General features: G+C 28.1%; 1 protein-coding gene across 3 annotated transcripts in view; it reads left to right on the top strand.

The window, feature by feature from the left end:
• The window catches only part of LOC123296664 (WD repeat-containing protein 47), a 167,144-nt gene that overhangs the window by 90,364 nt on the left and 52,044 nt on the right, over nt 1-24,736 (top strand). Inside the window, exon 1 of one of the 3 annotated variants that reach the window (XM_044878236.1) lies at nt 7,824-8,630. The exons of the other annotated variants lie outside the window; for them this stretch is intronic. Coding sequence (XP_044734171.1) covers nt 7,890-8,630 — 741 coding nt within the window. The 5' untranslated portion in view covers nt 7,824-7,889. Of the gene's footprint in view, nt 1-7,823; nt 8,631-24,736 lie in introns of those variants that run through there. 3 annotated transcript variants of the gene reach the window in all.

Raw genomic sequence — 24,736 nt, 5'->3', positions numbered from 1 at the left:
GTTGTAGGTACTAATGATTGATTGATTATCCATGAAATTGACGTTAGTTTGAAAAAATTAAACTAAGTTTGATGGAGATATGTTGCGTTGACTTTGGGCACTTTTTTAAAATCTCGCATTAAAAGGATCGATTTATACAAATGGTTTTGTCAAACAATTTGCGCTCGCTATGTTATTATTAATTAAAGGCATCTACTTATATTATTAAAAAATTTGGAATCTGAGAAAAAATTTCAATTTTGAATCGAGTACGTATTGGCAATTTATCTCTCTTAGTATTGGAATTTTTCAATAAAATTGAATCTTTATAGAAATTTGCTATAAACCTACCTTTAAAGCTATCGAATGATAGAAAGTTCGATACTTCTATCATCGATTCAAATTTGGAAATAATTTGCCATTAATTATTTTATTTTTATAGAATTTTTTTTTAATAAGGCACCCCTGTGTAAACTCAATGTGGGACTTCTTTCAAGTAGCCACAGGACACACGAATCTTTTTAAATTAATTAATAAACAATTAATTTCAATAAACAATTGAAAATAAACAACTAAATGTGTTAATTATTAAAATATCTGTATAGTTAGTGTTGAATATCGGTGTTTTAAAATTATTTTCTAAAAATTTTGTATTTCGTTTTGTTTTTAGAAATTTTTTTCGCAAATATCATTGGTTGAAACTACCTACAAATTTTCAATTCTTTTTTTGTATTTCTAGAAAAAATGGATGCAAAACTTTTGCCTTTAATTTTCGCGCTCACGGAAAAATAAAAATATTATGAAAAAATGTTTCAAATCAAACATGTTATTTATTTTTTATAAGGCTCTTTTTTACATTTTAATTTTTGTTCTGTCTCTTACAGTTTACAAGATGGGCCCGAAGGACCCAATTGACTTTCGTTGTTCATTTATGAACTCAAACTCACTTCTTACGTCCTGAGCATGCTATAAAAATTTAGTTCGATATCTCTTTTTTTTTTAGTTATCATGCCTCCAATCAGACGAACGGACAAACAGAAATAGATTAATTAGGTGATTGATTTTATGAACACGTTACAAAGCGTTTTATGGAGCATTACAAACTGGAAACTAAAACTAATATACCTTGATACATATTTCACATATACAGGGTAGAAAAATTAATTAAGATATTAAAAAGGTGCCTTGTTTTATTAATATTTTTTAATTAAGAAATTTATAGCAAAAAATAAATATTTATGTATTGTGTGGGCAATAAAATGTCAAATTTTAAAATATCATGTATCACAATTACGGTCGACAATATTATTTTTTATACGCGAAAAAACCAACGCATTTATTTTAATTATGGTATAAATATTATTTAAATAGTTTTTTAATCAATAATATTTGTTATTAAATCATTGTGATATTTTTATAAATTTTCTCATTTTTTTTTTTTTTTTTTGCTTTTATACATTTATCACACTTTTGGAAATTAATAAATTTGGCCTTTTCATAAAATTAAAAGATTTTATACAAGTTTTTTTTATATTGCAGTAATAATTAGTTGAAAAAATTCGTTGTTATTCTAAGCCGTGAGTCATACAATTATTTCAATAAACTTGATGAAATATGATTATAAAATTTGTCACTACCGTTTTCTCAAAGCCATAGTGGAGAGAAATATTAATTCAGTAAATTTCGAAATGATGGCAAACAAAGCAGCTTATACTTATGCTAACAAAAATGTTTATACTCGATGTAAAAAACATATTTTACAAAACAATGTTCAATCTATTTATTTTAGAAACCCGTCCGCGTCCATCATAAGCCTTCTAAATTTTTTGTTCTTCGTAAATTAAGAACAAAAATAACTAATAATATTAACGAATTAACTTTCTTGCGTTGCCACCTTAAAAATGCAATACTCGGCGCAGTAAGGTTTTGTTATTTTACGCTGAAGGTTTTTTAAATTTTCAAATTTCAGCTGGCTTTGATTCCTTGAATAATTTTTTCGTTTTTCCACATTGTTATAAAAATAAAAATTATTTTGTTGTAGTACGATATAGACCGTGACGACCGTTTCGACTTCCTCCAGGCGAATCTACCAAACTTCTCTCTACGATTTTTTTCGAAAACGCTGCGTTCTCAAATGACCACGATGACGTTATATTTAAGCTATCGTTCAAAAAAATTGCAGCAGGGAATCGAGTGGTCATAGTGTCCGACAAATTCCTTGCGGCGTTTTTTCAGATCGATAGCTTAATCATGACGTGATCGTTCTCATTTGAGAACGCAGAGCTTTCGAAAAAAGTCGTTCGTCAAAAAGAAGCAACTCACAAAATTTCAAATATGTATTAATCATCTTTCAAAGCACCCTTTTTGCGGTCTAATACTTATCACCATGGTCTAATACTTATTTTCTCTCAATAGCATAAACAATTTTTTTCTTAATTTTTTATGCTTTTTGTTCATTCTTCGAGTGCATTCGGTTTCAAATTCGTGAAAAGAGCTATCCTAAAATGAAAAGAAAACTAGTCTTGAACAAATTTGATGATTAAACAAATCAAATCTATTCTTGAATAAATTTCGCAAATCTCTTTTACATAAAAATCATTTATTATGCTCCATATCATATATGACAAAACTGCATTATAAATCATATTAATCGAATGGTTATATATGTATGTCGCAGCCAACTATTTTAATTAGACGTTCAATTAACAGCCTAGTCTTTTTACTAAACGGCACTATTCAACTAGCCAATATCAATATTCAGCCATTTAATAAAAAAGCGTGTTTTATCGATAATTTTTAACTACTTGCTTAGCCTAGTCATTTAAATTTAGTTCCACTTTCTGCCACCGGGCGCCGAAACGTCGGCGTCCGCAAAGAGCATAATACTTAATACAGCGCACAGAAATGCTCATGTTAATTTGAATAATATTCTTAGTGTTTCTCATAGTTTTATTGCGTTTACGCAACAAATTACAATGAAAGAGTTAAGTCACAAAAAGGCGATTCGATTTCTTTGGGAGAAGCTGTGGTTAGTCAGTCAACTTTTGATGTCAATGGATTCCAAAAATGTAGTTTTGAGCCTGCTGTGAATCAGCGTCGTAATAATATAGATGTGCTTGTTTTAAAAACAAAGTTCTTTGTCGATCGAAATGCCATAGAAGTTTAACTTGCGTTAACAAATAATATTTTAATTACTTACATGCGTACTTTTTTATTGAGCTACGCTATTTGATGTCAGGATTACCAAATAATAATATGTTTTATTTTAAATTACGTAAATAGTCAATTTCTAATGTCAGATATTACATCTTTCATGTCAAATAATACCCCTACTGAATGAATGGCTTAACGATAAGGCAGTAAATTCATTAAATGTTGTATAAGACTGAACATGATTCGTTTAGTAAAAAGGCTAGGCTATTAACTGAACGGCTAATTAATATAAAGTTGACTGCAACATATAGATATACAAAGTAGACAGACATCATCTGAATGCCATGCATCTGTTAATTACGTCTTTCTTTGCAAGATGCATTTACTATATAATTTAATTATTCTAAAAAGGTAATGCTTGGTGTAATATTTGTTGTTAGTTCTTAAAGGTATGCGAATAACTAGAGGCTTGGTTGGTGGGAAGATTGACGGACATAACAATGAATAAACTATAGGTATTAAACTCATATATGTATATACGTCATAATGAGTTTAATATAATGTGTTGGAAGTTTTTATTATTTGTCTGTAGTGGTTATATTTAAATATCTTTGTAATAAAACTATACTTGAGTTGTTTTAAATCAGAATTAAAAGATCGCGCTGCTAAAATTAAACTGTGCGCTTTAAAAATAAACTTTTTTTATAAATGTTGGCCTCGATAAAACAACTTATATTTTTCTAGTATATAGAATTTTCTGGTAAAAATTCAGCTGGAAATAGACGCTAGAGACAGATCTTTAGTATCAAATATCAAATTAGATTTTTATATTTTGTTTAGTAATTAACAACAGCCAACACTTCACTTATTCATTAGCAATATCATTAGCATAGTCAGTAATTTTATAAAATCATATGAGACGATGAAGTAGATTAACCCTCGTAGATTTGCGACACGAGATTTCTACTACGTTTTGACAATGTTTTCGTGAACTATTGTCGGTCTTTCTGGTATCAACGGAGTATTGCTGATGTTTTTCCGGGGTACTACCAGTGTACGCTGTATTCAATATTCACACTCCGTGAGAACATCGACAATAAAAGTTTTTAAAAGCAGTTTTAAAGTAAAAATTTTAATTTAATGAACTCGAAAGAATAGAAAAAAAAATTTATTTGGAATCATTTGTTGCAACAAAGAAGAGAAAAGGTTATTTTCTAGTTTTCATTCCAGAAAAATAAAAGCATGTCGAAATTTTTTACCCATATATATTTTTTTAATAAATATTATGTTTCACATCACTAAGACAATATTTTAAACGTACCATTTTTTATTATACTAAACAAGAAAATTCTAAAAAGTACACAATTGTTGTGATTTGATTACGTTAATTGTTTTCATACACAAATTTTTATTAAATGCCCCCGAGTATGTGTTGTTTATATACAAACTATTTTTAAGTAGGGCTGAGTACGGTTTTGTCAAATTTGTTTTTTTTTTTTAGATTTGAAACTTTAAAAAAACCTTTCTCGGTTCTTTAAACTTACCACAATAAATGTCTGTAGATATAATTCGATATGATTCGGTTTCAATTAATTATTCACTAATTTTAAAAAGATTTTTTTTCCGACACATTCATGTTTGTATTTATATAGGAATTCGATCGAGAATTCTCCATTTAGTGAACCAGCCCAGCACTTAAATTTTGCAGATTAGATAATTATGGTGGAAGCGCCAGGAATAATATAAAATGTATATTTATATATTAATAATTTTCTAATATGCTTCAAACTCTAACCTAAAGTATCTGAAACTTTGTAAAAAATTTAATACGATGCTTTGGGTATTGTTACTGATTGATTTGTGAATGAATGTCACGCAAATTTTTGTTCAATCATTTATCAAACCAAATGTTTTCCTTGCTTTTTCGATGCCTTACTGTTGTTAATGCCGTCAAAAGTCCATTTTTGTCTGCCCGTCCGTCTGTCTGCCTGAAGCTGAAATTTTATAGCGTGCTCAGGACGTAAAAAGTGAGGCCGAGTTCGTAAATGAGCAACATAGGTCAGTTGGGTCCGTGGGAAACATCTTGTAAACCGCTAGAGAACAAAAGTGTAATTGTATTAAATGTTTCTTTAAAAAAAAACGCAAAGTTTATAGTATGTATTATGTGGGAATATCAATTATGAGTCCGTGAAATGTATATATGTGTGTGTGGCTATCTTAGAGTGGCTATCTTTCTTTACATGACGTAAATAACCTTAAATAGTAGACGGACACGTTATTACGTCATATAGTTATGTAAACAAAAAATTTTAAATTATTATGAAAATAGCGCATTTGTTTACATAGCTGTATAACATCATGACCACAGAGCAATATATTATCATTATTCGAGAGTTTTCGGCGAGTTTTAAGTGATTTATTAGCACTATAGATTCTAATTGGGGGACTTTTCCAAAATAGGTCTAATACCCTGTTCTCAGCTGTTTGAAACATTAATTTTCAACCGGTGACGATACAACAAGAATTCCTGACTGTAATGAATGCATTAATCGTGCCCGCTAACATGCCTAATATTTTGTCAGCCCTACTATACTACTATAATGACATGTGAACACATACCACACGATTAAAGACTAATTCATTAAATCTACATATCCATATAATAAAAATTGTTGTTACTCTGTATTTATCATTAAAATCACTGAACTAACAACAACAACAACAACAACAACAACAACAACAACATAAAACCGATTTGTTACGAAGTATCATTCGCGACAATATACGATATGTTTTAAATTATTTATTATAATACGTTATGTATTATTATTATTATGAATAGTAAAGTATATTATCAAGTGTTGGTCTGTTCATCTTATTTATTTATTCATTCCTCCACAACGTTGTTTTTTTAAATATTTTACCATACTTCTTCTGTGTTGAGAAGTTATTTCGTTATATTGTGTGTTTTGATTGAAGTGAAGAAAACAGTTATTGCTTAGCTATGGATATGATTTAACACTCATATAATAAACATTCACTATTATAGTTATTTTTACGGTGCTTTAATTCAACTAAAACTCTTTTTTGACGTTTCACTTCAAAACATTTTTTGAACTGTTGTTTTTTTTGTGTGAGTTTATTTTTTGCAAAAAGTGTATTTTAAGTGTGATAGTTCTTTCAAACTGTTCGTTGATAGGTAAAATAGTGTTAAGTTGGGTTAATTTATGTATAATATTTCTGGATGCCTTCAATTGTATTGATGAAATATATTTCCTAGATACTAACACTGCCGTTTTGATCACAATTGATCAAATCTATAATGTACAAACTTCATTGTTATCAAAAACTTTTTGGCATAATTTCGGGTGAAAGCTTTCTATTCGTACTAATTAGATTAACTTAAAAATCAATTTTTGAAAGTTAATTTTTGACAACAATCATATTTATTTAATGGTAGGTTCTCACTGCAGTAATTGTAAAGCTAGCCGGTTTAGATGGCTCAATAATAACACCTTTAATAAATTCCGCAAGCTTATCGGACTCCGTTCTCACGACGATTCACTATATAAAGCAATCAAGTCCAACAAGACACTTGACTGACAATATGTCACAAAATGCCATTGTTTGTCAATCGTGCTTTAGTTTTTTAATGCGATTGTCGCATAATACTTTTGCATGAATAATGACTTCTGCTCTTGCGGGGTACGCTTTCACAATTTATCATCGCAAGTAGAATTTTTTTGAAAACAATCGTATGAAAATAATATTTAAAAAAAATATTAAATAGCCGAAAGTTTTAAAATATCTCTTTCTTGAGAAATTAAATGATTAAAATTCACGAAATTCTTAGCTCCCAAAAAGAGATCCAAAAAAGCTAAAGCACTCCGTAAACAGTTAATTGTTAAGCTTAAGAGATTTGGTAAGATAGTGACATGAAATAATGATTTTCGACTTCAAATTCGATTGTTTCTCTAATTGTTTCCTTTCGTTAATACTTGTATGTAATTCTTGAAATTAAATATATAACAAATTTAAAATTTTTGTCCCACAGTGCTTTTTCCAATTAATTAATGGTGGTGAAATCAATTGAAACTTACATTATTTGCTTGCATATTAACTTATTCCCCTCGTATGGTGAAATTGACTTGAAAATTTGGTAATTTTTTGACGACTCAACTGATTTTTATCATGGTTTAGAGACCCTCAAAAAAAGGCTCGATAAAGAAAATAGAAAAATCCTTGTCAGTAGTTAAAAAATTTGCTGGACCTTTTTTTTAATTCCAAAATTTTAAAACCTACGAAACAGGAAAAAGCTGTATCAATTAAGATGTTATACTTTCAATTAGATTGACGGTATATAAATCCAAAAAAATTGAAATATTATTAAATTAACCCAACCTAAGATAACTTTATTTAAATTAATATTTTCAGTTTTACAAATTCTTGGTCATCAATATTTTGATGAATGATTCATTAAAAGTGATGAGTTAATTTTGTTTATTTTTAAATACCAAAAAAAAAAAAACTTGGTCAAATCTTCAATTTAAATATTTAATTAACTTTAATTATAATGATCGTTTTTATAAAGTGTAATTTATGTTTTTAAAATGATTTAATTAAATTTCAATAAAAACTTTTTAAACTGCTTCTAATTGGTTGATTTATTTTCAAAATATATCAATTAAAAACTAATTAATTGTTGTGAAAAAAATATTCAATTCAAATAGAAAGTTATTTGAATGATCAAATAAGTGATGGGTACTGCAATTAACCATGCAGCCGCTATGAAACGGCTGGAAGCATTATTTACCGATGTTAAACTTGACCAGAAAAAAGTAAAAGCAACCGCAACAGATAATATTCCGGAAATTCTTGTCACCGTTGAAACGAAACATGATGCGAAATGTGATGTGCACGGTGGTAAAATGCAAAAGAATAATCGACGCGGTTCATTGGGTAATATTTTACATGTAACAAACCGTCGTGATTCCCTTGGAAATATCATAACACAACGTCGTGAATCATATGGTCCTCGGCGTGAATCAATGCCAGCTTTAAACATTTTAAATAATCACAGACGGCGTGATTCGTTAACGATACCCTTATCACCGCCTAAACGTGAAATGGAACATCCTTCAGCATTTCCATCGACATTACGTAAAGATTTATCATCTTCAGCGAATTCTTTACGTCGAGATTCTATGTGTATACCATTACATGACACAACGTCATGTTCATCACCTTCACCTACTCAACAACCTCGAAGAGGTTCGAATTGTTCGTTACATAGTAATCGACGTGATTCGATTAATTCCTTACATAGTTTACGAAGGGATTCGATATCATCAAATACATCGTCACGACGGAAATATTCATGTGATTCTTTGGATAACAATAATCGGCGAAATTCATGGGATCCAAGTCGACGTGGATCGTCGAGTAGTTCTGGTGGTGGATGGGATGATTCTGGTATATGGGATGAACATATGAAAAAGGTAGAATTTTTATCAAATATAAGATCTCGTATTAACCAAAAATATCGAAATAAACAAGCTACTAAAATTTAAATAGCTTTAAAATGTCGGATTATGAGTGCTTTAAAATTTAAATTTGACTTCTGCAAAATTTAACATGATCAGCGCCAGTGATATCACGATATCTGTCATTGAATCATTTTACAATTATACCTACAATTATGTATATTAAAATCAGTTTGCCATGCAGTTACAGTGAATTTATGTTATAACTTGACCGATATAAGAAAAAAAGTAGGAATACAATTTTTCGTATTTTTCAAAATATTGAAAATAAAAAATTTTCATTATCGATTATCGAAATATCGATTTTCAACGATATTTTATTAAAATTTGCATCCATATTTATGTTGAAATTTTAACCATATATCCTTTAACTTAAGTAAAACTATACAAAAATTTAGAGCCTTTAAATCTTACATTGCTGTCATGCTCATATATCCTTAAATATATTTAATGCCGCTTAAAATCGGAATTCTTAAGGCTAAACTCACATCGAGACGATTAGCTAAGTGACTGATGACAAGAAGACTATTCTTAGTCAAATGCTTTTAAGAAAGAGAATTTGGAAAATATCTTTATTTTGATTTATAACTAGCTTGATACAAACCCGCTTCGCTGGGCTTAAAAGTAAAGACCACCACGTTATAGTCTCCACCTCTCTTGCTCCCGCTTATCCCTCTTCCATAACGCTCGAAGGAGTTGTAGGGTTTGTTTTTCACAGGTAAAATATATGTATAGAATTCAATTTTTTTAAATGTTACATAATCTTGATTCATTGAGTGTATCAGAACAGGTGACTATAAATTGGATCTCGTTCTCAATTTAACAGAAATCTTTAATTTATGGTTTCAAAATGATGCTCATAAATGGTGTGGTAAAATGTCATAGACTAAATTTAATTAATTTAATTTTTTTTAAATATATCTTTATAAATTATAGGTCATGTATTAGTCTGATGCATAAGCTATATTATTGTTCAGTTTCATTCAAATCCATTTGGCAGTTTTTGCGTGAAAATGTAACAAACAGACATGCTTGCTTTCACAATTATAATATATAGAGATAGCGATAGGGATATATTTTTCTCCAAGTTTTTCCTCAGTCTTGTAGAAATCAGGCAGCTAGTGTATTTTTTGCTTTGGAACTATGAAATTGAATTCACAATTGAAGGTAAATAATTTGAGTAGCATCGGAAATATAATTGCGCGATACAGCCTTACTTTGCCTTTTAATTTGTCATTCCATTTGTGAATTCGACTTTCTTTACTTAACTTTTCAGTGAATTCTCCCTCAAAAATAAACAATAAAAACAGGAACTCGAAATAAAATTTGCAAAATAATTACCTATTACACTTTACTCTACTACATTGAGTAAATCATTATTGATAATCAATTACAATCATTAATCAATAAAACATCTTAGTGCAATAAGTTTATTGAATAACCATCATGTGATTCTAATTAATTATAAATAAACATGAGCAATATATAAGATTATCCATTCGAATTGTAGATTTATATGACCGTTAAGGCGCCGTGTTATGCGCAATGCATAATGGAATATTGAATAATACATATGCTTATGGTTAACGGTTAATATTTATTTATACGAATTGTTAAAAAAAAAGTCACGAAATTAGCACAGGTTGTTTTGCTCGGCTAGGGCACGCAAAATGCATATCCTTGACCGATCGAAGTAACATCCATAACTAATTAAGCCTAATGTATACTTTGATAGACATAAATGTCTCTCATTTTTTATTTCGAAAATAAATATTCTGGAGTTGAAATGCCGACCGATTGATTTTGATTAGTTAATTCTTTTTTCTCCTTTTGGGAAATATTTTAACAGAAAATTTGATATAACTGCCAGTAACATCAGCAAAGATGATTTTTCTTAGAGCAAGCTAACTATTTCTTCCTCATTTAATTTTGTTCTTGGTCTTCCTTTACTAACTTAATTTTCGGCTTCATCTTACCTGCTGTTCGTCTTGCTTTTTCAATTTTGTGTCGCTTTGTATGTAAGGCTCTCGAATAGAGGTTAGAATAATTAATTAGTCCCTTTCCTACTATAAGTTTTCTCTGATAATCAGGCCCAGATTTAAGAATTCAGCACATGTAAGTCTTAAAAAATGCAGCCACAATTCTCTCTTTATTTGCAATATTTTGCTTCACCTACTAAACATCCCTATCCCTATATACATTATAAATGTGAAAGTAATCATATTTGTTTGTGTGTTTGTTAGGCTTTCACGCAAAAATTATCAAATGGATTTGAATGAAACTCTACAATAATATTGCTCGTACATCAGAGTAACACATGAAGTATAATTTATAAAGATAAAATTTAATCTAACATTTTACTGCGCCATTTATGAGCATCATTTTGAACCATAAATAAAATATTTCTGTAAAAATAGTAAATGTAAAAAAATGCATGGCCATCTTTTTTGATATACTCAATGAATTATGACTGTTTTACATTTAATAAAAATTGAAAACTGTGTATATATTTTACCTGTGTGAAACAATCCCTATCATTATTTCGAGTACTATGGAAGGGGAATAAGTGCGAGCAAGAATGGTAAAGGCTATACGCGATGATCTTTGTCAATCTTTTGTTTTAAAACCAGCGAAGCGGGCAAGTATCTAGCTAGTGTTTAAATATTGCTATAATAGAGTTAATGAATGAAATTTATTTTTGAAAAATTCTCTAGTGCCCACAAACGGACATTATGTTTTCATCCACGCACTTCAAAGTCTCCAGCATTTCTCTGACTAAATCTAGAATTCTAAAAACCAGAGATATAGATCAACAGATAACAAAAAAATTGAAACAATTTTAAGAGTACCACACGTTTCATTCTTTTTCAATAAGGTAATAATAGTAGATGAATGACACACACATGCTCTCAGAATATATAAAAAATTCATTGAAATAATAAACACCTCACCATTTTTTAAAAGACATTGCAAAATACTTGATTGGTGAATCAGTCTACTACAAGAAAATAAATAAAGTCTGTCTCACATGCTCTGCTGTAACTATTTGCTAATTCCATTATCGTTGTCAACATAACAAATGATTCTTATATTCTTGTGTGTTAAATAAACATGAACAAATATTGAGGTCATTATTATTATTTTTTTATATTCAATTTAAAAAACAACAGATTTTTTTGCACTGCAATTAAAATAATGCATCATCGATTGATTCAGATTATAGTAATTATTGTTCTTGAATAATCATTAACATTGAAACACTATCATATAACATTTAGAATCAAATGGGTGAAAGTTTTTTTAGATCAAATTTTATTATTTTTATTTATTCATGAAGCGGAATAGAGTCGTTATTTTGTCACTAATCATTAAATTTATTGTTCGAAATTAATTAAATGCTGATCACATCCACTACTATAAACACGTTGAATACAGGCATGATAAATGCATAAAGGACAAGAGCAAATACAGAAAAGGGATGCAGTTTATTGAAGTGACGTGATACAGCTTTATGGTATTTCCAGTATGAAAGCACTTGTCGGCAAATTTGGCGTAATTTTTCTTCACAGGCTCAGAATATGGCTGTGAGATACGTCGTTTAGATCGCGAGATAATCAGTTCCAAAGTTCGCGATTACAAGATTCAAAGCATGTAACTCACTATCCTTCCCGCTTTTTTACGATATTAAAAAATTTTCTAGCCTAGTTTAAAACAATTTATAATTTGGTGAAGGTTTTTCGAGATAGCCCAGCAATAAGAAAAGTAAAATATAGAAATCTGTATATTTAAAATTTTTAACATCATTTCGTTCTTAAAATTTTGTACATCATAAGTAAAAGCTAAAAAAAAGAGGTCGCAACTTTAAAGTAAATATATTTTTAATCAATTCCGGTACACCAGCAGCTAGTTAGAACTATGTCTAATACACATGTAGTTGTAAATATTTGAAACTCAAATAACAATGGATATGAACAGATCTCAAACAACTTTTAAATATGTTGCAAAATAAACCGATAATAACATAAAACTTTTACATAATCTATCTTATCATTAAAATGACGTAATCTTAATATATTTGTCATATATTAACAATATAATTGGTTTTCATACAATAAGCCAATCCCATATTCATAAATAGCCAGGTTATGTAAACTTTTAAAAAAATCTTATCTTTAAACAAATTGCTACTTAAAAACTACTTTTATTTAGATCTCTTTTGCAAAATAAAATTGAAGAAAATTAAATATTCTTACTTAATTAATAATAAGACGACTTTTTTACCTCACGTTCTTGCATAGCGTTTTTGCAGTACGTCACATTCATTTGTCTGAACTGCAATTTTTTTCAATTTAAAAAACGTCCCAATCAGCAACGTTTAAGATACATACTCCGTATATCCGTACAGGGTGCTCTCAGTTTAAATTACAAAAAATAAATTAAAAAACACTCGACCGATTGCACTATGTAAGTATAAACATGTAATAATAATATTTAAATTTTCATAGTATTTCTGGTTAAATCTAAATTAAAAATCCGTAGGATAAAGATCCTTTATATCATTCCTTTATTAATGCATGTAGGTACTTATGATTGATACAAAGATTGTAAATCAATTGCATTTTATAGTAATTGCAAAAATATGCAATTAAATAATTATAAATAGTATACTTAATATTTTGAACACGCAAGTGCAAAAAGAATTGCGGAGGCTTTGTACTTTTTAAAATAAATTTTTATTAACTTCGAGTCAAACTTTCAAGTAAATATTATATAACGTACTAGCTTGATATCCACCCGCTTCACTGGGCTTAATAGTAAAAACCACCGCTTTATAGCCTCCACCTCTCTTGATCTCACTTATTCTCCTTCCATAACACTCGAATACTAAATTTATGGCTACAATGTGTTAAAAAGTATTTCTGAATTGTAACATTTCTAGATAATAAAACATAGAATAAAGCTCAACTCATACTAGTTTTGAAATAATACAATAACAATAAAAGTAAAGTATAAAAAAGTCATACCGTCAGACCTTCAGGTGTTGTCGAAGCACTGATGAAAACTTTGAACGATCAGAAAATATACTAGATAAGAAGTGGTAGTAAATGAAAAGCAAATTAAATTTGTCCTGAATTTAAAAAATATAGTTTATAAGAAAACACGCCGTTTGTATAACTTCTGAATTAAATAGTAAATATTTAACAAAATTAAAAACACGATTGGCCTGCTAAAAAATAAAAAAGAAGTTTTATTAGTTAATCTGTGTATACAAACCAAAAGTCAATCATTTACAGCCTGACAGAACATGCAAATTAAATTATCATTGCAGTCGGGAACCGTTCTGTGGAACACTTTTTAATCTAATAGGTTATTCGACAGTAATGACTATTTTATTTACCTGTCCAGCCAGCAAGTAAATGAGTGATCTTCTTTTGGCAAGGCAGTCGGGATTTTTAATTTTTAAATTACTTATTTTTATTTCATATATTTTAGTGATATGTTTTATTTTAAATCCATTATCTGTCTATAATGTTGCCTGTACAAAAAGTTGCTTATCTTTATTTGAAAGTTTTTATCACATTTCAAAATGGAAAAAGTAGAATTTATTTTAAATTGTTCATCTAATTTATGAATGAATTTATTTGCTTGTCATTATTTGAAAGTTCATCCGATACTAGTATTGTGATTTCATAGTTCTAAAAAAAACCATTTTCTGCAAAGGATTTTAAATAGAAAACATATTATTTACAATGCTTGTAAATTATTAATTGCCTATGTTTATTCTTAATTAAATAATTAAGTACATATGTTATTTACATATAAATTATCTTTACATTTCATTTAATAGCCCATATATACTCCTCAGTTACATGCAAGAAAAATAACTCTTTTTTTATTTAAAATAGTAAGTTAATGGAATGCTATTTAATATCATCTCATATTACATTACAATGGTATATGAGTGACTGTTAATACCTTCAAAGATTGTTAACTTCCTTGTAATAAATACATACTTATACACGTTTTTACTGTTGAGGTTAGTTATTAGATATTTATGGTCTAATAGCAGTTACCCACCCACTTTGATGAGCAATTTCAACGTTAAAAATAAAGACTTTTGCGTTGTGGGTAGCCCCTTTACTTCCCTCACCGTCACTTATCCGCCCTTTTGCCCACTAATTTGTTTGAAATAAAAATTCATATCTTGTTACTCCCTGGAAATGTAATTCCTTACATTGGGTGAAATAATTTTCAAAAATGTTTTATATAGTATTTGATCCATTATCATCTTTTATAGGTAAATTTTTAACACCTTGGGTTACATTATTGTAATTTTCGAAGGAATCTCTAATTTTTTAGAAAATAAAATACAGCTCATGTTTCTCGCTGATAATATATAGTATTCTTTATATTGGTGAAATAATTTTTAAAATCGGTGTAGTAGTTTTTGAGTTTATCCCATAGACATAGAATTACTAATCAGCGCGATTCATATACTTTCTATGTTGAAAAGTTTTGACAACTTTAAAAAAAGAGACAGCCTATGATCTAAAAATTGAGCTATCTTTGTTCTACTCTGAGTGATTGGTGAAATATGACAGAGATAACTATACCGTAACTTTCTTTGTGTCTCTTTGTAATATTCGAACATTAATTTCATCGAATGGGCACTCTGCATATATAATCTCTTTGGTTTATCCATTACAAACAAACAAACAAAAAATCAAACGTTTCCTCTTTATAATATTAGTGAAGAGTCTAAGCATCACCTTGAAGAGTTTCCCAACGATTTCTATTTCTAGGCCACTTGGCTGTCGAAAAATAGGTCAATTAATAGTAGACTAATCTTTCTACTACTTAGTTCATGAAGAATATTAGTCCACCTAAAAGTTTTTCCATTTTCTATCCTATTTTCATGGCATGGTGTGGGAATACAAATTTAAAAAATATATTTTTTCAGTTTTGATGGTGAATTATGTTATAACTTGGCAATATAATACGAAAAGTAAGGATAAAATTTTTCGATATTCTGAGTAATTTTCAAAATATCGAAAATTGGAAATTTTTTTTTTATTATTTAGCTTTAGATATTTCGAAAACCAAGTCAAGAGAATAATATTTTATTCTCAGTTTTTGTCTACATTCATGAAGTAATAACAAAATTTTCATCAAAATTGAAAATAAGGTATAAATAATTTCAACCACAACTCTTAACTTGGCTTGGCGCTCGTACTACCTTCAAACTTCATAAAATTTATTTCTAAAGCAATATACCTTCATGGAAGTAATATATATTGTAACTATATGAAACCATTATTAGTACACAAACTTTACTTGACATTCTATTATTATTTTTTTTTTTTTGTGGTTTTATATAAAAGTTTAATAATAATGACTGTTAGATTATTTTCTTTGTCACAATAATAGGGCTAACAATAACACTCTAACAGCATATTTTCACATGACTACTTCATTTGTTTTATATATTTAGTTTTTTTTTTTTTATATTGTCTTTTTACACGTGTAAAAACTCTTCAACAATGGATGTCATGTGAATTAGGCGCGTTTTTTTAAATGTATAAAAAAAAAATTATAGATATATGAAGAAGAAATGTTTTATAATATTTTGTTTCTATAAAAGTGAAAGAAAAGTAGACATATTTATGAAATTAGTTTGGAATTTGTTAGAAGTTTCTATCTTGATGATTGTATTAACTGATGTATTCTTTTTTACTTTTTTTTCATGTTTTCTTTTTATGTTTTGTATATTATGTTACGGTCAACAAATCATTATCGCTTAAAACTTGTCAGTCTTATGCCATAGTTTTGGGATATCTTGTATACGTAATTCAATTATTCACAGTTACGACAAGAAACTCAATCGATTAGTTAGACTCCGAGTCCGAGGATTGAAAAACTGATATAAGCTTTAAGAAATAATACATAAAATTGCTACTGTGATTTCAGAAAATACATGATATTTCGAAAACCATGAAGTTTAAGTCAGTAAAATCTTCATAACAAACACCTTTATTTAATCGTAGAACCTGAAAATGAAATAATAAACAGGATGTTCCATTTAAAAAAGTACAACTCTGATACATCCGCATTTTCGGTCACCCTGTATGTTACGCACATTATTTTATAATGTACAGCAAATAGCCCTTATTTTATAATGTACAGGAATAGAAACCTACAAGAAAATTTTATTCAAATCAAGATGTTTAGTCATAATATTCCGTGTCGTATCGCGTGAACATCCTTCTATATCCAACCTATCAAGCTATACTAAGTTTAGGCCCAAGTTTGTAACGCTTAAAAATATTGATAATAGATCAAAGTTTTGATATAGATAAAAAACGAAAAAAATATATCAAGCTGGAATTTTTATAGCGTGCTCAGAACGTCAAAAGTAAGGTTGAATTCGTAAATGAGCAACATAGGCCAATTGGGTCTTGAGTCCGTATGAACCATCTTGTAAACCGTTAGAGATAGAACAAAAGTTGACATGTAAAAAATGTTTCTTATAAAAAAATAAACAACTTTTGCTTGAAACTTTTTTTCGTAAACATCACTGTTTATCCGTGAGGACGTAAATTAGTTCATAACCTTATATAGTAAGTATTATATGAGAATATCCGTTTTGTGTGTGTGACTCCCCAGTCGTGTTATACATACAAGACTGTGACTATGTAAGAGTGTCTATCGTTCTTACATGACGTTAAAAATTAAACGATTGCGTAATGAACACTGTCTATACATGGTATTTAAAAAATTAACTCAGTCAGTTTTCACTTGTTTAGTAGACAGTTCAGTCATCCATTTGAAAAATATTGTTGTAATATGTAATATAATTTCCATAATAGCCATGTATTTATTCAAAACTTGTTGAAACCCAATTTAAGCCCGTTATCGCAGTTTTATTTTAAACAACCAGACTCATGGCAAAAGATTTTCTCAATAATGGCATATAAACTCTCCTATTGAAATTTTTATACTTATCAAATCAATTTAAACAAAAAAAAGCATGTTATTAATTATATTCAGAATATAGAACAAATTTTAATTTCATGCTAATTAACTGTTTTAATCGTCTATACGCAATCTATCAAACAATTACGTAACATTGTCTATAAAAAGTAATTAAATTAGAACATAACAATCTGAACTTCACTGGAAAACATTTACAATTATAATTTAATTTTTAAATTGAATTCGTTTACAATGGCGACGCTCTGAGATTAATAATGCAGACGTTAACAGTACAATTTTTATGAATTATTCGTATTATAATTACATTAATGAATGAAAATCAAGTTTGTATTTTATGAAGATACATTAACTAATTTTTTTATGTAATCTTGATGTAATTAAACGATTTAAAAAGTTGAACAAATTTAGGTACATAGAAAAGCCGAATTTATTGATGCACAAAAGAACTCTGTGTTTTCGAAGTTCTGTAAGGAAGATATTGCTATCCTTCGGGTAGTACCCTGTAATTTTACAGGATATTCAAAATTTTTTTTAAAAGCAAAATTTACAAATGTTTTTGTGTAAATTAATTATTTAAATTTAGATAGCATCTGACATTACTATTAATCGGTTTTATATAATTATATAAGTACTAAATATAAAACGTTTGTGCTTTAGACCACACGACTGAAGTAAGACGTCTTTAGCTCCATATTTTGTTGTAAATACATGTTTCAAATAGAATAAATAATATTTATAAGGTTATTGAGTAATAAAAACAAAAATATTAAAATATACATGAGCTGATTTCGGACGCTGGTCTCCGAGTCCACTAAGCTACTGGGCCTCTGTGTAAAAGTATAATATTTTATATAGTTATAGTATGACATGGGTAGTGTTGGGTTTTTAAAACGTAACTCTCCTTCTATCAACACTCGTAATGCACGAGATTTAATTTATATTATCGAAAATGCTAATTAAACTGTTGCTATTTACAACATGTTGTTCAAAAAATTATACGTATGAGGTAGCAATTACTAACATATCAAAAATTAAGATATTCATCTGTACATTGTCTTAATGTCCGATCAACCTTAATCATTTGCATAAATTTAATTGAAACGACTAATGTTTGGCATTCCAAGATTCAAAATATATGATGCTGGACCATTTTAATCTATTATGGTTTACAGCCCATTTCTTAAGTTAAACAATCCAAAAAAAAATCGTATTGCAGGAGCTGCGTAAGCTAAGGCGAATTCACTCAGAGATTAAAAAACTAACACATTTTTCTTAAAATATTGCATTTTTATGCTTCCAAGAATTTTTATTTCGTATAAACTATAAACTAAGCGTCTTTGTATGAATTATAAGCGCCTAGAGAAAAAACCACAAGTGTCCTTTTTTGCTTAAAATTGATAGAAAAATACAAAAATATTTTTTATAATGATAAATTCATAATTTTGTACTTTGCGCTTTTGTATTCTGCATTCTTTATCATCTTTAATTTGAAAGCTCTCGAATTAATGTTAAAACATTTTTTTAAGCATTATCTTCAATTATTGTATCTACGTTTCTCTGTAAATAACAATGGTTGATATTTTGAACAAGGAAATCAAAAAGTGTCAATTATGATTTGCATATTTCTAGCTTAAAATATCATATTTTAATTGAACTAAACATTAACATATTTACAAAAAAGAATAAATAAAAATAAAAAATTTTTAAAAAAATTTGTGTGGTAACACTTTTTTTGGATATACAAGGTCTATTGAAGGTTTTGACAATGACTTTCGCGGCCTACTTACTATATTACAAGAATTTGTACTATGCATGTCGTATATTTATTAAATATTATAATGCCTACCTGTAAAAATATTAAAGTACCATTTAAAAGAATCATTTGAAGCCTAAAGGTTGTTAGATGTTTGTTGACAATAAACTTTAATTTTAATTTACAAATGATATACTTACTTTATTTTGCTTATTATAGATGTGTTCTTCAGTATAATCATGTTAATGATGTTTGTTCTTCATCAATTTTTTTTATTCAAATTGTGATAATGTTTTCATTTTTACCTACATAAGTCGAATACTGCGTAATGTTTAATTTGTAGCAAATATACCGAGAGAATAGAAGTATTCTCTCGGAATATTACAGTAATCCTAGCTGAAATGCTATAGAGTAAAATCGCATTTATGATTTTGAAAAGGCGGAATGCTACCCCTTATGATAAGGCCGCTGTCTTGGTTTGAAGGGGTGAGTTTGTTTTTTCACTATTGATTTTAGCGAAAAATGTGCCGGAAGCATTTTTATCGAATCACATATTAAACAATCTACTGAAAAGTTAGTGCAAAATTTGAGACAAATAATTTTCCTTTTTGTGATCTAACAATTTCGACGAAAGGAATGGACAAAAAAGTCTCAATTGAAAGTTATAGACAGCATAACAACCAATTAAATTTGTCTAAACAATTGTTTACTATGACTCTACTATGTTCTCGCACCAGAGGTCGTCAAAGTTGCGCACTCCCGAACAAAGTGCATACAAAGTTATTTAAAAGCAGCTTATGAGCGATTTCGTATTTTGAGAGTAAAATACGAAATTGCTTATTTAAGAGTATACAATATATGTGTTGCTGTTATGGAATTATTGCAATGTGAGTATCGTAAAATTCAAATTCAAATTTTATTCCCTTCAAAAATTCTCTTGGAACTTTTTTCGCTAATAGTGTAGCAGTTATTGTAAAATAACAACTTTAAACCAAGATGGCGGCCTTCGCCCAAGGGGTAGCATTTAAATTTGAACTTATCTTTGACCACCCTAACCGTAATCAAAAAGTCGGGCTTTCCTCCAAAAATGCGATTTAAAAATCTAGGATGACTTTTTCGTCCAAGGATAAATTTGGATACTTTTCAAATATACTTACTTGGTTCAAAATTTTTAAATATTTTGTGACAAGTATGGTATATACTGAAAAATGGCCCCGGGCGATAATCTGTTGTTCCCAATTTTAAGTTTACCATATGGGAATGATGATAAATTTTATTTTCACTCGTATCTTTGTATTGGATCTCGTTGGATAGTTTTAAAATTGAATCTTTTCTGTGACCTCGAGTGCTTTTCTTCTTGAATGCATACTCAAAGAAATAGTATAAGCTCCCGAAGGCATGAACTAATCTTTTTGAAAATGCCAACAAAATATTATTAATAATTTAATGTTTTCTGGGAATGTTTTCTGAAGTAGAATCAAGAGTAACAAAATTAAAAATAAATGGCTTTAACAAAGCGTTATTTTTACAAGTTCAATTTGAACTTCAAGTGTCTGTGAAGTATATGCCTTTGGTTTATTACCATATTCTAGCGACTTGATACCCTCTCTCTGCTTATCAAAAAAGAAACTCTCTAGAAACAGTACTCAGCTCAAAATCATTTTTCAACATAAAAGGTTGCATGGCGATTAACTTTTTTTTTTGTTATATTTCATTAAAAAAAAAAAAAACTTCCTTTAATCACTAGGCTTCAAAAAAGTTCATCAAATTCAGATAAAAAATTATACCATGCTCTTAATAAATAAAAATGAAAAGTGAGTCATTTTTCTATACATAAATTTATTTTAAACATTTGATTTTAAAAATAGAATAAATAGAATATGTTAAGCAATTAGTAATTTACTAAATTGAGTATATAGATATTCACTTTCAAAATCAACCTAAATTTTTATTTAAGTAATTTATTTCCAAACCTGATAGAATGTTAATTTACCATTTTCGCACAGTTTATACAACTTACCATTTTCAATTAACGACTATTTCAAAATACAATTAATAAAATTTTTCAGCAACACTAATTAATAATAACACTGTTTTTTAAATGTAAAATTTACAAATTAAAATCTATTAAAAAGTTTTGAATAAATTTGAAAACAAATTTTATAATCAAAGAAATAAGAGTCCTGCAGGTGTTGCTAAGGTTGAATATATTTACAACTGCAATTTTGCAAGAATTTTTTTTTTTTTTTTTTGTATAAATTGTTCTACTTTTAATGTCTACAACAAAACGAAAAATTTAAATTTCCGTTCTTATTAAGCTTAATCTTCGTAATTTTCCACTTACCTTGCTTTTATTCTACTGACAATACTCTATTTTGAAGTAGTAACAGTAAACAATGGAAGCGTCGTGAAAAATGTATTAAAATGGTGGAATAATCGGGAATTAATTTATCAGTAAAAAAATAATGTCCACTTTCTTTATGACTTTATGACGAAGGGTTTATGGCCACACTTTCTGCAACTGTATATTATGGAAGTTTTTTTCATTAGTAGATCAAAAGCTGCGGTTCTAAGGATTCAAAGTTTTGAGATAGCATATGAGGAGTAGTTCAAATAGAAATTATATTATTTCTTTTCAGGAACGTGTTTCTGCCTGGTATATTATTATCCAGAAAGAAAAAGCTAGCGGTAGTTTATTTTTAAAGACTTATAGACCCGACGCCATAGAGCTTGAAAGAGGAAAATTTTTCGCTGCTCAGCTTTATTCACAAAAAGAAAATTATACTATGATTTTTTCATTTTGTAATTAATTTACATTTTGTTATATCTGAAAATACGTAAAAACTGTCATTTTATGGCTTCTAAATTTAATTTTTTAAATGAATTATTATTAAGTTGTTCTCCCCCTCTGCCCGTTCCATAATCTACTTAAAAATCTTATAAACAAAAACAATATTAAAAATAACCATTTATGGTGTCGTAACAACCTTGTAATGTCATAAAATTAAAACAAAAGAATATTTATCATAATTACCTTCGCGTGTCCTAATTTTACATACGAATTAAAATTTACAAGAAAATACAAATATTTTATGTTTTTAATTCTTAATGTTAAAAAGAAAAGTGACATCTAATAAAAAAATAATTCAATAAAAATCTCTATTCTATATATTATAAATGCGAAAGTGAGCATGTTTGTTTGTTTGTTTGTTACGTTTTCAGGCAAACACTAGCGAATGGTTTTTAATGAAACTGTACAGCGATATAGCTCATACTTCAGAATAACACATGAGATATAATTTATGAAGATATATTAATAAAAAAAAATTAAAAATTAGTTTAATTTGACATTACCATAAATTACAGATTTCTGTAAAAGTAGTCATTTGACATTACAATAAATTACAGATTTCTGTAAAAATAGTCAATATAAAATATTTCACGGCCATCTTTTCTGATATACTCAATGAATAATTACGACTATTATACATTTAAAAAAATAGAAAACCATACATATATTTTACCATTATTTCGAGTGTTATAGAAAGGAGATAAGCAAGAGCAATCTTTTTCAATCTTTACTTTTAAACCCAGCGAAGCGGGTGGGTATCACTCTAGTATTTCATATAAAATCATAACAATAAACCAAATTTGGTATGATCAAGGTGTGATGCTTGTATTATTTATTTGTAACAAATAAAGCTATGGAAAATTATTATTCTACTATATATATACAACATCAACACCACTCATTTCACCAATTTTTAATGATAATGAACGCGATGAAACATCCATAAAAATTTGCAAATAAATGTTGTTAGTACAAATAAGCAACAAGTGTTTCTAAAAATAATCAATCTCTGCTAATTACATTTTAATTAATTAAATGTTAATATAATATTTATACATTTTTTTAACTCCTACAATTCACCTTCGTTTGAAAATTCTGCGTTGTGATGTTAATTTTTGGAAAAATTCAAGAATTGTTGTGATATTAATCATTAATCAATCATCTTCTGTAAGATTACATACAGGGTGTCCTAAACGTCCCCACAACGTTTTACTTAGTATATTGCAGCTGAAAACAAGTTTAAGTATTTTCGTTCTATTTGCGCGATATTTTTTTTAATGGAGATAGCGGTTTTGCTAACATTAGGAAACCTTATGAAATTATGGTTAAATATCAATTCATTGGCATAAACAGTTGGAAATTTTAGTCAATAAATCCCCACTTATTCTTTTCAAAATCTATAATGAAGGTAAAGAATTTTAAGTATAAAATTTTGATTAAATATTAATATTGAATATTAAATGACTCGGCGGACTTATTGAAATCTATGCATATAATTTTACCTGTATAAAACTATTCCTACTTCTATTTTTAGTGTGTTCCTTAACGCAGAATTAACTAGTTTCGACATACAAGTGCTATGTAAATTTTTTTTGTGTTACTAGTTACTATTTTTAGGCTATTTTAAGCATTTGTAATAAACACAATAAAAACAAGACGACTAACAAAAATCGCCTCCAAATAATACGAACACTAAAAAAAGGCGGGTATCAAGCTAGTATATTATTACTTTTTTTTATTTTATAGGAAGGAATTTATTTAGCTTATATTATTCCAGCCTGACGAATTTAAATATAATTTATATACGTAAATCATTTAAGGCATAAAATACACAGATAAGTTCTATGGATATGGTTAAACAATCGTGGCATCATAAGTTAAATTTTAAATTTATAGGAAAATTTTCAAGATACGATTTAGGCACAAAATCTTTCCATAACCTGACGATGAGTTTTTATATAATATTTAATGCTTAAATGGTTATTTTCGATTGAGACATTATGTCAGTTTGACGTCGTATTTATTATTTATAAACTATTTTACTATAATTTAATAGTTTATATAATTTGAAATTGAAAATATAAAATAAAACGATCTGAGCACGTGCAGTAACTAATCATTATTTATTTTATGCAGTGGTATGGTATCAAATCAAGAATCAAGAAACTATAAACATAAACCACAAACCAAATTATAACAGTTTCAACATTATTGTTCATATTTTAATCGTGTTATACTTATTTACAATTTGATATTGTAATCAAAAAAATAACTCATTTTTTGTGTAGAAGTATTTCTTTTTACGTATGCGGAACTAAGTCAAATGAAACTGAAACAATTAATTTCTATTAAGTTTTTGTTTTTTGAATCTGTGGAATATATGAAAATATTTCATGATATATTTGAGCAAAAGATATTTAGTAAAATTAATCGAAATCATTTTATAATATTTTTAGTGATTTA

This window comes from Chrysoperla carnea, chromosome 3 (genome assembly GCF_905475395.1).
Source record: "Chrysoperla carnea chromosome 3, inChrCarn1.1, whole genome shotgun sequence".
NCBI lineage: Eukaryota > Metazoa > Arthropoda > Insecta > Neuroptera > Chrysopidae > Chrysoperla > Chrysoperla carnea.
This window is presented reverse-complemented; position numbering and strand designations above follow the sequence as displayed.